The sequence below is a fragment of the Gracilinanus agilis genome, chromosome X (genome assembly GCF_016433145.1).
Source record: "Gracilinanus agilis isolate LMUSP501 chromosome X, AgileGrace, whole genome shotgun sequence".
Classification (NCBI taxonomy): Eukaryota; Metazoa; Chordata; class Mammalia; order Didelphimorphia; family Didelphidae; genus Gracilinanus; species Gracilinanus agilis.
The window spans coordinates 22,471,232-22,486,987 of NC_058136.1; the positions used below are offsets into that span (position 1 = coordinate 22,471,232).

Consider the following 15,756-nt stretch of genomic DNA (forward strand, 5'->3'; position numbering starts at 1 on the left):
AGTATCATTGATAAAGACCTATTTCCATATTATTAATATTTGTAATAGAGTGATCATTTAGAGTCTACATCCCCAATCATCCCCATCAACCCATGTGATCAAGGAAATGTTTCTCCTGTGTTTCTACTCCCACAGTTCTTTCTCTGCATGTGGGTAGTGTTCGTTCCCATAAGTCCCTCAGAATTGTCCTGAATCACTGCATTGCTGCTAGTAGAAAAGTCTATTACTTTCGATTGTGCCACAGTATATGAGTCTCTGTGTACAATGTTCTCCTGATTCTGATTCTTTCACTCTGAATCAATTTCTGAAGGTCGTTCCAGTTCACATGGAATTCCTCCAGTTCATTATTCCTTTCAGCACAACAGTATTCCATCACCAACAGATACCACAATTTGTTCAGCCATTCCCCAATCGATGGACACTCCCCCCACTGTTTTCCAATTTTTTTGTCTCCACAAAGAGTGTGGCTATAAATATTTTTGTACAAGTCTTTTTTCTTATCTCTTTGGGGTACAACCACAGCAGTGGTATGGCTAGATCAAAGGGCAGGCAGTCATTTAAAGCATAATTCCAAATTGCCTTCCAGAATGGTCAGATCATTTCACAACTCCACCAGCAATGCATTAGTGTTCCAATTTTGCCACATCCCCTCCAACATTTATTACTTTCCTTTGCTGTCATATTAGCCAATCTGCTAAGCCACAGAATATTTCTTAATGGAAAGTAAAGAATCAAAGTTGGAATTTCAGCATCTGTAAAAGTCATCCTTAATGTTTTTTATGGATTATCTTTGTTTCTTCCAAAATGCTTCTTTTTAGGATTTTTAAGAGGCTACAGTTTTTTCTCCCCTTTTAAAATCCTAGTCCCTTTAGCCCCTAAGAAAGATAGAATGTTCTTATTGTATGGTAGAAGGCCAACATGGTATACTAACTAGATAGAGAGCTCATCTCAGAGTCCAGAAGACCTAGGAGTTCAGATCCCACCTCAATCACTAGCACTCTGACTCTGAGCAAGGTCACTTAACCACCCTGTGTTTCAGTTTCCCCATCTGAAAAATGATAAAATAGAACTCAGTAGGCCCCAAGGTGCCTTCACGCTTTAAAATCTATGATCCTTTGACCCTATGTCAAAACAAAGAACCAAAGTGTAGGGAGAAAGGCTAGAATTTACTGAGAAGCCAATTTTGGCTTAACACCGGGAAAAAACAACCAAATGATGACAGCTGTCACATAGTGCAATGGGCAACCTCTGAGGTGGGGGGGGTCCCCCCCATTACTGGAAGGCTTTAAGAAAATGAATGACTTGACCAAAGTATAGGCCCAAGTTCTGGGGATAAGAACTCACTATTTGGTCAAAACTGATGGGACAAATGGAAAGTAGTTTGGCAAAGACTAGGTATAGACCAATATCTTACACGATTTACTCAGATAAGATCAAAATGGATACATGAACTAGATATAAAAGAAAATATCATAAGCAAATTAAAAGAATTGGGAACATACTACCTATCAGATTTATGGAGAGGAGAGGAATTTATGAGTAAACAAGAGATGAAGAACATTTGTGAGATATAAAATGGATAATTATGATTACATTAAATTTAAGTCTCTATACAAATAAAACTAATGTAGCCAACATCAGAAAGCAGAAAATTGGAAAAAAAATTATACAGTTTCTTGAATAGAAGCCTCATATCTAAAATTTATAGAATTCTGTTAAATTTAAAAGAATAAGAGCCATTCCTCAACTGATAAATGGTCAAAAGATATGAATAGTTTTGGGATGAAGAAATCAAAGCCATATGTAGGTATATTTAAAATGCTCTAAATTGCAACTAATCAGGGAAATGCAAATCTAAATAATTTTGAGATATCATCTCATGTCTATCAGATTGCCTAAATGATAAAAAGGCAAAATGGCAAACATTGGTGGGGATATGGAAAAATGGGGACACTAATACATTGATGGTAGAACTTCTAACTGGTTCAACCATTTTGGAGAGCAATTTAGAACTATGCACAGAGAGTTACAAAAATGTGTGTACCCTTCCAAAGAAGATCAGGAGAAAAGCCTTTATGTTCCAACATTATTCATAGCAATTTTCTATGTGGTGGAAAGAACTGGACATCAAGGGGATGTCCATCAATTGTGGAATGGCTAAACAAATTGTGGTATACGATTGTGATGCAATACTACTGCACCATAAAAAATGATAAGCAGGTTATTTTTTAACTTGTCAAGAACTACAGGAGATAATAGAACCAAGAGAACATTATTTACAGCAATAGATTTAATATTTGTGAATATTCACCTCTAGAGAATAAGATGAAAAATAGAAGCATGAAAGACACAATCTATATATACATATCTTTTTTGTCAAGTGATGTTTTCTATAGTTTGTGGAGGGGAGGGAGGAGCTAAGATACCTGGGAAGAAATTCTATTAAATAAATTACTTTTCTTTAAAAAGAAGAGGAATGATCACTTACTGGGAATGGACAAAATGATCACTGAGGACCATTCCTACTCAGGCACTTTGTGATTTCAGGATATTAGAAATCTAAGGTATCATAAAGGCTTATAAAAAATCTGGCAAGTAGACCCTGGCTGAAGAGTTGGGCCTAAGTACAGATGAATTTATTGACTTAAAAAATGGAAGTTTAAAATTGTACATAAGAGGATATGCCTTGGAAAAATCCAAAATAATCATAATCAAGTCACTGATTCCTTGAATTTTATTGAGCATCAAATTAGACCTTCAAGACTCAGAACATTAAATAATTACCTTGATAGTTTCTCGATCATGCTTGGTTTTTTCATTATACCAAGGTTCATCATTGTGAGCGACACTCTGCCACACATACTTCAGTGTGGTACAAATAGCAGCTTTGGACAGGAGAAGGCACAAGTACACGATCAGGAAACCATTGATAGATCTGAAAAAGAAGAAATGATTGATTAAAAAATAGCTTAGTCATTTAGGTATGGCTAAGGACTTCCTAGTCATGATAATTAAAGCCTAGGCAAATATATCTTGGACATAGTGTAGAATGGTAAAAAGTGAATGTAAAATCAGATGTGCTGGGTTTAGGGCCAAATTCAATCATATACAAGTGTCTGATCTTGAACAAATCAGTCAAATGACCACAGCAGAGCTGGAACTAGCACTTTTAGCACATTGGGCTAAATTGAATGGAGGAAGAAGGTTCCCTGAGATACCAAGAGGAGCAAAGGAGATATGAAGAAAGCAGGGCAAGGTGGGCTACAAAGCAGTTCACCTGAAAATAGGAAAGAAACATGCCATCTGGTAGCTAGCTCCCTATTAGAGCTGATTATTTGTTTAAAACCTTATCTTCTGTCTTAGAATCAATGCTAAGTATTAGTTCCAAGGCAGAAGAGTAATAAGGGCTAGGTAATGTGAGTTAAATGACTTGCCCAGGGTCATAAAACTAGGAAGTGTCTGAGGCCAGATTTGAACCCAGGACTTCCCATCCATAGGCTTGGCCCTCTTTCCACTGAACCACCTAGCTGTCCCTGAGCAGATTATTCTTGCTAACCATTTCCCATGGGTTTACCTTCCTCTCTAATCATTCTTATTCCCCCACCAATATTGCCTGTGAGATTATGTCATTTGTACTTTGTAAATCTTGTGCATAAACAGTTATTTGCATGTTATCTTCCCCCTGAGAATGTAATCCTTTTTGCAACGTGGTGCTACACAGTAAGCTTTTAATAAACGTTTGTTGATTTGACTCACTAACTAGGCACTAAATTCCATCTTTCTACACTGAAGAAAAGGTGCAGATCCTGACAGGGCCTTCTGAATTCTATTACCCTGTGGCAAAGAGCTGGTTAACCGAGCTCAAGTATTCTGATAATCTGAGCCTATGTTTGTTTTGCTGTGAAACTGGGATAATAATCCTGGTTCTACTCATTTCATAGGGTTGTTGTGAAGATCAGGCAAGTTTTTTGTGTTTTTTTTTAAAGATTTTTGGAACTAAAAAAAACTTACAGGTGTATAAAGGATTAACATTATAATTATAGGCATAGAGGTGATGGAGTAGGGAGAATGATGGACTTTTCCTGAACTCAGGAAGTCCTGCATTCAAAAGCGGTCTCAGATACTTCTTAGCTGTGTGATCTTGAGCAAGTCTTGACCTAATTGTGTATCAGTTTCTTTATCTGTAAAATGGGGATAATAACAGGGTTGTCATGAGGATCCAGTAAAATAGCCTGTGGGAAGCATTTTGAAAACCTTAAAGTATCATATAAATGCTTGCTATCATCATCACCATCATCATTACTATTGCTGGAGTGGCCAAGTGGAAGATATGCCAGTGTTGTTTATAAAGAAGAGCACCACCTTCCACATGTGCAAGGACTCACTAGTACAACATTACTGTCTTAGAGTAAGTCTCTACTAGCCCTATTTAGAACCTTAAGATAGAAGTATCCCTGGTATCATAAATCTCTAGCAAATCACAATCCCTTACCTACTCAGAACCCAGAAAGCCTTAGGACGCTAAGGCACATGAAGAGGTGACCTACAACTCTCACACCAGGACAACCCATTTCTCTAAGTTAAGTGACTTTGAGTTCAGATATCTGGGCTAGTTGGGAAGAAATGGCACAGGCTAGGAACTTCCAAGCTGTGTGACCCCAGGCAAGTCACTTAACCCCTTAACTGCCTAGCCCTTACCACTCCTCTGACTTAGAACCAATATTTAGTATCGATTCTAGGACAGAAGACAAGGGTTCAAGAGGAAAAAGGGCACAGGCTAGTAGCAAGTAGCTCATGATCAGCCACCATATTCTGATCTACTGAGTGGAGGATTCAGTCAGTCTTCCACCACCTGCTATATAGTCTGTCCCACTCCGCTAATCCCCTCCTACACGACAGGCTCAAATTTGCCACAGAATCCAAGTAAACTAATGGTTAAACTTTTTGGAAAATTTCCCAAGGTTTTATTTCATCAGAACCAAGTCCAGAACTGATTGGTGCAACCCAATTTTCAGGCACATTCTTACTTTTCCACAGCAGAACGCTTCTGAGATTTCCCCTGGTAATTCAAAGCCATTTTGGTTTCCATTCCTGTGTAAACAGCAACTCCTAAAAAGCAATAAAGTATAATTAAACTGGGTTTGCAACTGACCAACTCTCCACCCCATGTGATCAATAAGTCCTTTAAGCCCCACCCATTCTGATAATAATTACAAAAACAAAAACAAAAATTAGAATCCCAAACATTTCTCAACACATGATTTCTTACAAAAGGCTGAAGAAATGATGTCATTAGAGGTATAATTTGTACAATTAATAACCCTAAAACATTTTCTTTGTATTTACATTCTCTTTAAGCATGTCACACTGTAAAAATATAATACCTAGAAATAGGTTTCCATTAGCATTTATTATCATCTGCTACGGTTATTTAAAATTCAGTTATTATTCAGAGGCATTATAAAATATAGTTCTGATAAATAAATTCTTTAAAATGTTCACCATAAATCTTCTTGGTATTTTTTAGAGTAGCTCCTTTCAGCAATAGATTTTCAGGTCCCAAAGACCTAAACAGAAAGTTAATACTGTTTATCCACAAAATCCAATATCATCAGTAAATTTCTGGGGCACTTTTCCCCCTCCCTCTATCCCCACCTCTGATTGTGGGGGTTTAGCATCCATCTGTCTGTGTGTGGCAGACAAGTAGGCTCACATCCCCATACAAATCCAAAGCCCAATCTCCAGCAGGCATGTGCAGGGCTGGATAGACAGACACTCACACAGAAAGCAAAACAGAATGAAAGACTTGAACAAGGAGACATAGGAAGGGCAGAGACAGAGTTAGAGAGGGGCCAAACCTCAGAAAGGCAGAGACAGGTAAAGAAGGAGAGAAAAATAGAGGCGAGACAGAAAAAGAGACACTAGGAGAGACTCTGGACCCTCTACACAGTATGAGACAAGCCTCAGCAGGGTCCAGGAGGTACATATACATCAGGTCCCCAAGTTCCCCCACAGTTTGAACATCCTATGGCTGCTTCTAGTCATCCAAATTAGAAAGATGAGGCAATTACGAGCCTGATTTAAGGCATGAGGAAGACTCACACTTTTCACGTAAGGCTTTTTAAGTTTTTCCTTTGGGAGGCCAGGGAGATTTAAATCTGTGGTTTCATCTGTGCAGGGAACACCTAGTGTGGAAATTACTTCCACCAATACAAAATGGCATTTCTCATCTTTGAGTGCTGCCCAGGGCACACAGCTAATAAAAATCAAGGGGAAAACTTGAAACTAGGCATATGTGGCTCCCTCTTGGCACTGGGCCATACCACCTCCCCCTTTAAAATTGTATGTGAGTTCCAAAGACCTTAATTACCAAGGTAATTGTCACAATCTTTTCACTTCACCTAAAACGCAGGTTATTTTCCCACAATTTTCCAGTCCATCCATTGCCTCCCCTGGACCACACCTTCCACCTATATTTCCCAAATCCCATTAATAAACAACAACAATGCATCCTAGAAGGACAACTCACCACCACCACCACAAGTACATCATAGCACACTGGGAGGCCAGGCAATCTGATTCTAGTCACTCTGGCATCTCTTTCCCAAAGGAAAAGTATTAGAAGATATTTACATAAGATGCAAATCGTAACATTAAGAAGGAAAAACCGAATGGTAGAGGAACTAACCTGACAACAGGATCTACATTTTTTCGATAGATATTGATCCTTCCAATAAACCTGGAAAAAGAAAATAAAAGAATGAAACTGAAAATGAACACCTCCAGCATCAGCATGAATCAGACAATGTGAAAAAAATGGACCTATACAGGCTTTCAGAATAAAGTAGAATGCCTATTGCATAGCGTAGAACATGCTCTGAGTATCCTTTCTAGTGATTTGGAAAACTATTATGAATTATTCAAGAACATCAGAGCTGGAAAGACCTCAGGGACCATGAAACTAGTCCAACTCCATCAAAGTACAAATGGGAAAATTGAGACACAGAAGAGGAAGTGGACTCCTCCAGGTCACCCAGGGTCAGGAGCTTGGGACCTGATAGGGCCAAAAGGAGTAGAAAGACAAAGACATTGCTCTTTCTGTGGAGAATTTTCCACCATATTTCTGACCACTGCAAGATGGTGGCAAGAGGGAACAAGCAACTGCCATTTATAATGTAAGGAGAACCAGAAAATAGGTACCAATATTGGTGATGGTGTCCATGAAATGTTACAAGGCTTAGGGCAGTGGTATCAAACAGAAATAGAAATGGGGAATGTGAAATTATACATAAGGATCCCTCCAGGTTTCTAATTGACTTAGAAAACCATATCATCAGTGGAGCAGTTAGGTGGCTCAGTAGATAGAGAGCCAGGCCTAGAGACAGGAGGTTCAAATATGACCCCAGGCACTTGCCTAGTCCTTACTGCTCTTCTTGCCTTGGAACTAATACCTAGTATCGATTCCAAGGCAGAAAGTAAGGGTTTTTAAATATATATATCAACATTACCTATATTCTACAGGATTTTTATTGTTAAATATTATCTAATTATATTTTAATCTGGTTCAGAGGAAAGAATGGGACACCTGGATTAGAGGAAACTCTTCTCCATTATGTTGGGTGGATTGTCCATGGAAGATTGATGGAAGGTTATTAGCAGTATGTATAGAGAGAATTGGAAATTCCAAGAGGGATGGGAGACCTCAAAAACTAAAGTTTAACAAAATAATTGTAGATGATGCCAATGAGGAGAAACAGGGAGACTTCTAAGGAGAATGTATTGTGACCACATAAGCAGCTCTTGAGTAACCTTACTTTTTTTTACTGAATGTGTACAAAAGATAGAGGCAAGGGCCCATAAGTAAGGACAAATACAAAAGGTTAAAGGAAGGCCAAGAACATCAATGGGAATTAGTTGAAACTAAAGAAAAATGTTAAAAGACTATGAAGTAGACTTTTAAAAAAGGAAGGAAATAGCCTCATTGCTTATAGATTGTGTAGTGTTGGCAGACAGCAATGAGTAAGCAGAAATATTCACTTAAGATTACTTACATATTTATTGTCAAGGGAAATATTTAATAGGAAAGGGCAGAGAAACATGGGGCAGCCAAGTGGCAAAGTGGATAGAGCATCTGGCCTTAAGTCAAGAAGACTCATGTTCCTCAGTTCAAATGTGGCATTAAACACTTCCAATTGTTACCCTAGGCAAGTCATTTAACCCTGTTTGCCTCAGTTTCCTCATCTGTAAAATGAGCTGGAGAAGGAAATGGTAAAACCACTCTAGTATCATTGCCAAGATAAACAGCAAATGTGGTCACAAAGATTCAAACATAACTAAAATAACCCAACAACAAGAGCAAACATTGTTAAGAGAAATGAACCTCACGATAGAGAAGAAAGCATCTAGGTGCTTTAAATCAGGTGTCAAACCCATCCCTATAAAACTCTCCATCAAATTTAAAATGTGATTAGGAAATATTTAACAAAATAAACAAAAATACAATACAATATGGATAATGCTAATTTGTGATTTTCTAAATCAATAGCCTATAGAATTCTGTTTCTGTTTGATAACACTGCTTGAAATGACTTCCCATCTCCTAACCCACATAAGTTTTTTTTAAAAGTATTGGCTCCTAGGTGGAAGAGTGGTAAGGGTGGGCAATGGGGGTCAAGTGACTTGCCCAGGGTCACACAGCTGGGAAGTGTCTGAGGCAGGATTTGAACCTAGGACCTCCCGTCTCTAGGCCTGACTCTCAATCCACTGAGCTACCCAGCTGCCCCCTCCACATAAGTTTTATCCCAAGATGTTCAAAGAATTTCCACATGTGAAGCAACATGTTGTAGTGGATAAAGGACTCCTGACTTGGAAACAGGAAGACTTAGGTTCAAGTCTTGCCTCAGTAACACACTAGCCATATGACCCTAGGTCATATGACACTTAACCTCTTTAGGCCTCAGTTTCCTCATGTGTAAAATAAAGAGGTTGAACTCAATGACTTCTAAGATTCCTTCTAGCTTTAAATCTATTATCACACGATCTTATGGTAATTGAACCATTGGGAATGATATTTAAGCAATAATGGAGATTAGGAAAAATACCAACTACCTGGGAAGAAAACATTCTAAGTATCAAAGTGGGTGAAAAGATATATTCCCCGAGCTATATAGCTCCAAGAAAATTCTGAAAAAAATTATTTTCAAGAGAATGTGAGTGGGGCAGCTAGGTGGCTCAGTGGATTGAAAGTCAGGCCTAGAGATAGGAGGTCCTGGGTTCAAATCTGACCTCGGGCATTTCCTAGCTGTGCGATCCTGGGCAAGTCATTTAATACCCATTGCCTAAGTCATTTAATGCCCTAGCCCTTACTGCTCTTCTTCCTTGGAACCAAAACACAGTATTGATTATAAGATGGAAGGAAAGGGTTTAAAAAAATAAAGAGAAGTGGGAGAGAGAATCTCTGTCCTGGATAGAAAGAAGGCCAGAGGGAGGGGTTGAGTGAGGAGAGGAGGGGTGCCTAACTCCTAAGATCCCTTCCAAAACTAAAATTCTTGAATCCTAAGATCCTGCCTTTTGGAATAAGTCTTACATTTATGAGATGAATGTCTAATAGAGAGTCATGTTAGTAGATTTAAAAATAAAGAACAATCTTAAACAAGTTTCCCAGGACCATGATGAGTTTTGCCAGGCCCACATTGAGCAAAGCTGATCCTTGGATCATTTTGCTGCCAAGGGAAAAGAACAGCTCCTACAAACACAAAGACAAGAGGGCTGGCAGAAGGCTTTGCATTTCTATGTAACATTTGCATGAAAGGAAACCAGACCATAGAGAGTAGTAAAGGAAACCTGGGACTCCTTACTTGTATAGGTCAGGTTGAGGCTGTTCACACTCAATGGTGGCAGAGATTTTACCGTAGGAATGAACTGTGTTAAGTGAACTGGTATCACGGACAGAATATTGCGTCTGGGCGAAAGCAGAAGTGAAAACCCAAAAAAGAAAAGAGAAAGAAAAAAGTGAGTCTTTTTGTAAACATCTACCCACGGGATTCTAGGAACACAGTATGGCTCAGTGAGCCATTTTGGCAGAAGCCTACAAATATTGATGCACAATACCCACAAATAAGTTGTACGATATTATTCTTAAAATGTATCAGAGGTAATTAGATGCTCCCCCTGCTGCTTTGGGATTTTAATGATACCGAAGAACTGGAAGCCATTCTCATGACCTACTGCTGGGAAATTTCAGTTTGTAGCATGCATGTAATTAAGTGAGAAGCCCATGGAAAAAATCAATGTATTTATATTTTTATCCTATTCATGGATCTGAGTCCTATTATTGCCCTCGCCACAGTGGACTGACTTGGCTCAATATGCGCAAATGAAGCAGCCGCCTCTCAGTGCTGAAAACGTTCCAATTCTGCCAGGAGCAAGAACCAGCATTAGTAGTGCCATTACCCAAATAGCTTTATTAATGAATTCTAAGAGGCTTCCAAATGACTACATTTGAGATTGAGGTGAGAGGGATTATGTGCCTACTTTTATTCAGGCCTTTGGACCCTTCTCTTGCTATATATTATAGACTTGATTAATTTCACATGGAAGGTACAGCACCAGATGAAACATCTTATAAAGCCACCACCCCAGCACCCCCAACCAACGCCTAATGCAAATACAAAAGGCTCATCCTAGAGGAAGGCTGGTGTCATTTTCTAAGTGGGATATTAAGGAAACATCTGAGTCATACTTAGCTGCAGAGCTCCAGAAATTGAAGCCCACCCCGCCACCCATTCCTTTTAGCTGCTTCAGAGAAAAGTCATTTAAAAGGTTTTATTCCCAACAAAGAGATTCGAAAATAATTTCAGGATCCAAGCTCAGCTCTGTCCATTTTTTAATCAAGAGAAAGTAAAAGGACCTTTCATCTGCGAACATTTGTACCCATTTCTTCCTATTAATGTACGACCTTGGGCAAATTAGAGGTCCCATCTATCACCAAATCTATGATCCTATGATCCCCATGACCTTGATTAGATCACTTGCTTTCTTTAGACCTCAGTTTCTATATCAGTAAAATGAAGCGGTTGGATTAGATGGCCTCTGAATTTCCTTCTAGCTCCATAGCTCTCATCCTATGATACTGAATACTATTAAATGTCATTCTCTTTAAAGATAGAATGAGGTCTTGGCACACAGTAGGTATATAAGGAGGGAAATGAGGAGATTAGGACTGTGAATGATTTATTGTGGCAATTGAGTGATCCACACTAACTATCTTGTGACTCAATTCTGGAGCTAGCTCACTTTCTATTCAATTATGAGTCTAGTCCATTTAGTGAGAAAACTTCATTCAGTTGTGGGAATTAGGAGAAAACCTTGCTACATTGTTTGAACCCAGCTCTGCATGACTGGGAAGCTAGACCACTCTCCCTCGACTTTTGAGACCCTTAACTAAGGGCCTATGTTATGCTGACCAGAAACTTGGTCAGACCTAAAGACAGATGCAAGGAGTTTTCTCACAATTATACATCTCAAGCAACCTATATGTCTTTTCAGAAAAACCGGCCCCATACAGATCAATTGGTCATGGTTTCCAGGTTCTTCTGATTGTACATAGATACTTGGAGGGGAGTGGGACACCTCTTTTTCTAATTTCAGGGAACTGTGCCTGTTCATTCTTTCTCTCTCTCAACTTGCAAAGTCTCCAATCTTTCCTCCAATTAGAAATGAGATCACCTAACATTGTACTATTTCCTTTTAATCAATTGGCTTGTTTGATTAATTGTTTTTAATGTTTAAAAGGCTGTCTCCCCCTATATTCAGGATCCAGTGCCAAAGCTAAGGAAGGAGCCTGGTCCCTACTTGTTAGCTAATTGGCATGCATTGCTTAATAAATCAAAATACTTGGAAGTTCAAACCTTTGTTTCTTCAGTCATTTCATCTTTCACCTGCCACACTAAGGAAGGCTTACTGAATTGAACTAAATCTGCAAGTTTAACAACTGACAGCTAAGCTGCCAGCCCCCAGTCTCCAGGGCTTGGTAACATCACTCGGGCCAGAGGCCAGAGGCCAGAGGCTAGAGGCCAGAGGATATGTCTTCTTTTCCTTCCCCAAAGGCTCAATACATAAGAATTCCCCTCTTCCCCATGGCTTTGGAGGGCTATTACATCATGTAGAGCTGGCAGAGGCAGGCTGGAGTTGACACTGCTAGAGCCAACCAGGTGAGTACATTATTCACTGGCTTAAGTAAATGTATTTCCACAAGTTCATAATTCTTCCCAGCAATAATTTATGAAATTGTGCCCTAAGGGACTGGAAGAGATGATCAAATCCCTTCAAATCATATCACTTGCACCCTGGGAAAGAAGCCATTCTTTCAAAAGAGTATTCCTCACTTGTAAAAGGTTCAGTGTCAGAACCAGATAGAAACCAAAAAGCTAAGCTCCATGAAATTGTGTCTTTTCTGCCTTGGAATATGCTCATTATCAAGTTTTCACCCACTAGAGCAGTGGTTCCCAAACTTTTTTGGCCTACCACCCCCTTTCCAGAAAAAATATTACTTAGCCCCCTGGAAATTAATTTTTTTTTCATTTTAATAGCAATGAATAGGAAAGATAAATGCACCTGTGGTCATCACCGCTCCCTGGATTGCTGCAGCACCCACCAGGGGGCAGTAGCGCCCACTTTGGGAATCACTGCACTAGATCAATAGTCACTAATAAATATAATGAGGTATGAACATTTTGGTTCTGTTTGTTCTATAGAGTTGTTTTTGTATCTTCATTTCTTTAACCAGTCTCCTCCCCATTTGGGGGGGATTTGTAATCTGTCTTACCCATCTGGAGTCAGTCAGTTGCCAAGTATAGGACAATCTAATCCAATCCAAGAACATTCTCTAAATGCCTACTACACCTGTCTTATTCACTCGCTTCTCTCCACTCAAACATCACTAGCTAGTTTGCCCTCATCATTCCCTCACTTGGACTAATGTAGTAATCTCTTAATGGGTCTCCTTGCCTCCAATCTCTCTCCTCTGCAACTGAGCCTCCAAAGAGTTGCCAAAATCATTATTCTGAGTTTTAAGGTCTAACTAGATCATGATCTTGCTAAAAAGGGTTGATAGCTTTCTACTACCTATAGAATTAAATTAAAAAAAATTTAGTCTACCTTTTGAGGCCTTCTACACTGAATTTGACATTTCATTGCCCCACTTCCTAAGTTCCCCCCAGGCCATCCTCTACACCTGTGATTCACTCCTTCCTTATCCCTACCTTTCAAACTCTTCTTATCCTTCAAGATTCACCTCAGGTGCCACCTGGCTGTAGAATGGTAAATAGGGCACTATACTTGGAATCAAGAACAGTCAGGTTCTTATGCAACCTCAGACACTTACTAGTTATGTCCTATAGCAAGTAACTTATATAATCTGTGCCTCAGTTTCTTTAAGTGTAAAATGAAGAAGTTGGTCTCAACTTCTATCCTCCCTTCCAGCTGTAAATCCATGATCCTCTGGGAAACCTTCCCTAATTCTACCCCCTCACAGATGTCACTGCCCACTCCTGCTTTATTTATCTAAGACCATGGGGTATCCCTCCCAGTAGAAAGGAATTTATGTGACAGCAAAGAGTGTTTTGCTTTTGCCTTTTGGAATTTCACTCCCACTATCCAAACTGAGCACCCTTAGGAACCTGTGCAAATGAAACTGAGGGTAAATAAACCTCTAAGAATAACTGCACCAACACTGCTTTCTAATGAGACATACCAAGAGAAAAGAAAAATACAAATTTCTTCTGAATGATTAATTACTCTGAGTTGAAAGTGAAAAATCCTGGTTCTTGTGCTACATTACCTTGCAATTGGATTCCCCATCAAGACTAGCTGTGGTAACATAGCAGGTCCCATCCTCATTGCTTGATGACAGGAGAATAAGATCACAAGGAAACGTTTCATCTGCTTGCACCTCAACAATATCGCCAACCTGGAAGGGAAAGAATGAAAAAGAAGTTCAGACCCTTTCAAAGCATTCAGTTATTTTCTAGGGGAAATTCCCACCAGAGCAAGTAAGAACTCCATGTGCACAGTAGATTAGACCTAAACACCTCCCTTTTGGAGCTAAGTGACTCCTTTCAAACCCTGCACCCTGGTAAGGTGGTGAAATTGTATTGGGTGAGTGACAAGAGTTCTGCCTGAAGGTTACAAGGACAGAAGGAAGATTCTCTGGCACTTTAAGAGACTCACAGATTATCCAGGTTGACCTCAGCCCTCCATCAGTTACTTGGGGGATTATGTTTCTCATTTCTTCTCTGTCATGATTGACAATGATATCTTCCAGATATATCCAAATGCCTTTATTCATAATTGTGTTCATAGAAAGTTCAGTGTGGAAGGGATGATCAGTGGAATATACTTGGGGTAAATGACCTCCGCAAGACAGTGTATGATAAAACCAAAGATCCCCGTTTTGGAGACAAAAATCCACTATTTGACAAAAACTGCTGGGAAAATCGGAAAACAGTATTGGAGACATTAGGTTTAGATCAACATCTCACACTCTACACCAGTGGTTCCCAAACTTTTTTGGCCTATCGCCCCCTTTCCAGAAAAAATATTACTTAGCCCCCTGGAAATTAACTTTTTTTAAAATTTAATAGCAATTAATAGGAAAGATGAATGCACCTGTGGCCATCACTGCTTCCCTGGATGGCTGCAGTACCCACCAGGGGGTGGTGGTGCCCACTTTGGGAATCACTGCTCTACACCAAGAAAAACTGAGAATGGATGAATGGCTTGAATATAAAGAAGGAAACTATAAGTAAATTAGGTGAACATAGAATAGTATACCTGTCAGATCTGTAGAAAAGGAAAGATTTCAAGACCAAGCAAGAGTTAGAAAAAATTACAAAATGTAAAATAAATAAATTTGATTACATTAAATTAAAAAGGTTTTGTACAAACAAATCCAATGCAACCAAAATTAGAAGGGAAGCAACAAATTGGGAAAAAAATCTTTATAACAAAAACTTCTAACAAAGGTCTAATTTCTCAAATTTATAAGGAACTAAATCAATTGTATAAAAAGAATCAAGCCATTCCCCAATTGATAAATGGGCAAGGGACATGAATAGGCTGTTCTCAGATATAAAAATTAAAACTATCAACAAGCACATGAAAAAGTGTTCTAAATCTCTTATAATTAGAGAAATGCAAATCAAAACAACTCTGAGGTACCACCTCACACCTAGTAAATTGGCTAACATGACAGCAAAGGAAAGTAATAAATGTTGGAGGGGATGTGGCAAAATAGGGACATTAATGCATTGCTTGTGGAGTTGTGAATTGATCCAACCATTTTGGATGGTAATTTGGAACTATGCCCAAAGGGCTTTAAAAGACTGCCTACCCTTTGATCCAGCCATACCACTGCTGGATTTATACCCCAAAGAGATCATAAGGAAAAAGACCTGTACAAAAATATTTATAGCAGCGCTCTTTGTGGTGGCAAAAAAATGGGAAAAGGAGGGGATGCCCTTTTATTGGAGAATGGCTAAACAAATTGTGGTATATGCTAGTGATGGAATACTTTTGTGCTAAAAGGAATAATGAACTGGAGGAATTCCATGTGAACTGGAACGACTTCCAGGAATTGATGCAGAGTGAAAGGAGCAGAACCAGGAGAACCATATACACAGTGACAGACTAGCAGCAATGAAATGATCCAAGACATTTCTGAGGGACCCATGAGAAAGAATGCTATCAACATCCACA

General features: G+C 39.1%; 1 protein-coding gene across 1 annotated transcript in view; it reads right to left on the reverse strand.

Moving 5' to 3' along the window:
- Positions 1-15,756, reverse strand: part of ATP11C (ATPase phospholipid transporting 11C) — a 136,971-nt gene that overhangs the window by 79,659 nt on the left and 41,556 nt on the right. The window contains exons 6-11 of the mRNA XM_044682702.1: positions 13,841-13,969; positions 9,858-9,961; positions 6,689-6,739; positions 5,503-5,567; positions 5,028-5,109; positions 2,785-2,935 (exon numbers count right to left, since the gene is read on the reverse strand). Of these exons, the coding sequence (XP_044538637.1) occupies positions 2,785-2,935; positions 5,028-5,109; positions 5,503-5,567; positions 6,689-6,739; positions 9,858-9,961; positions 13,841-13,969 (582 nt within the window). The remainder of the gene's footprint in view (positions 1-2,784; positions 2,936-5,027; positions 5,110-5,502; positions 5,568-6,688; positions 6,740-9,857; positions 9,962-13,840; positions 13,970-15,756) is intronic.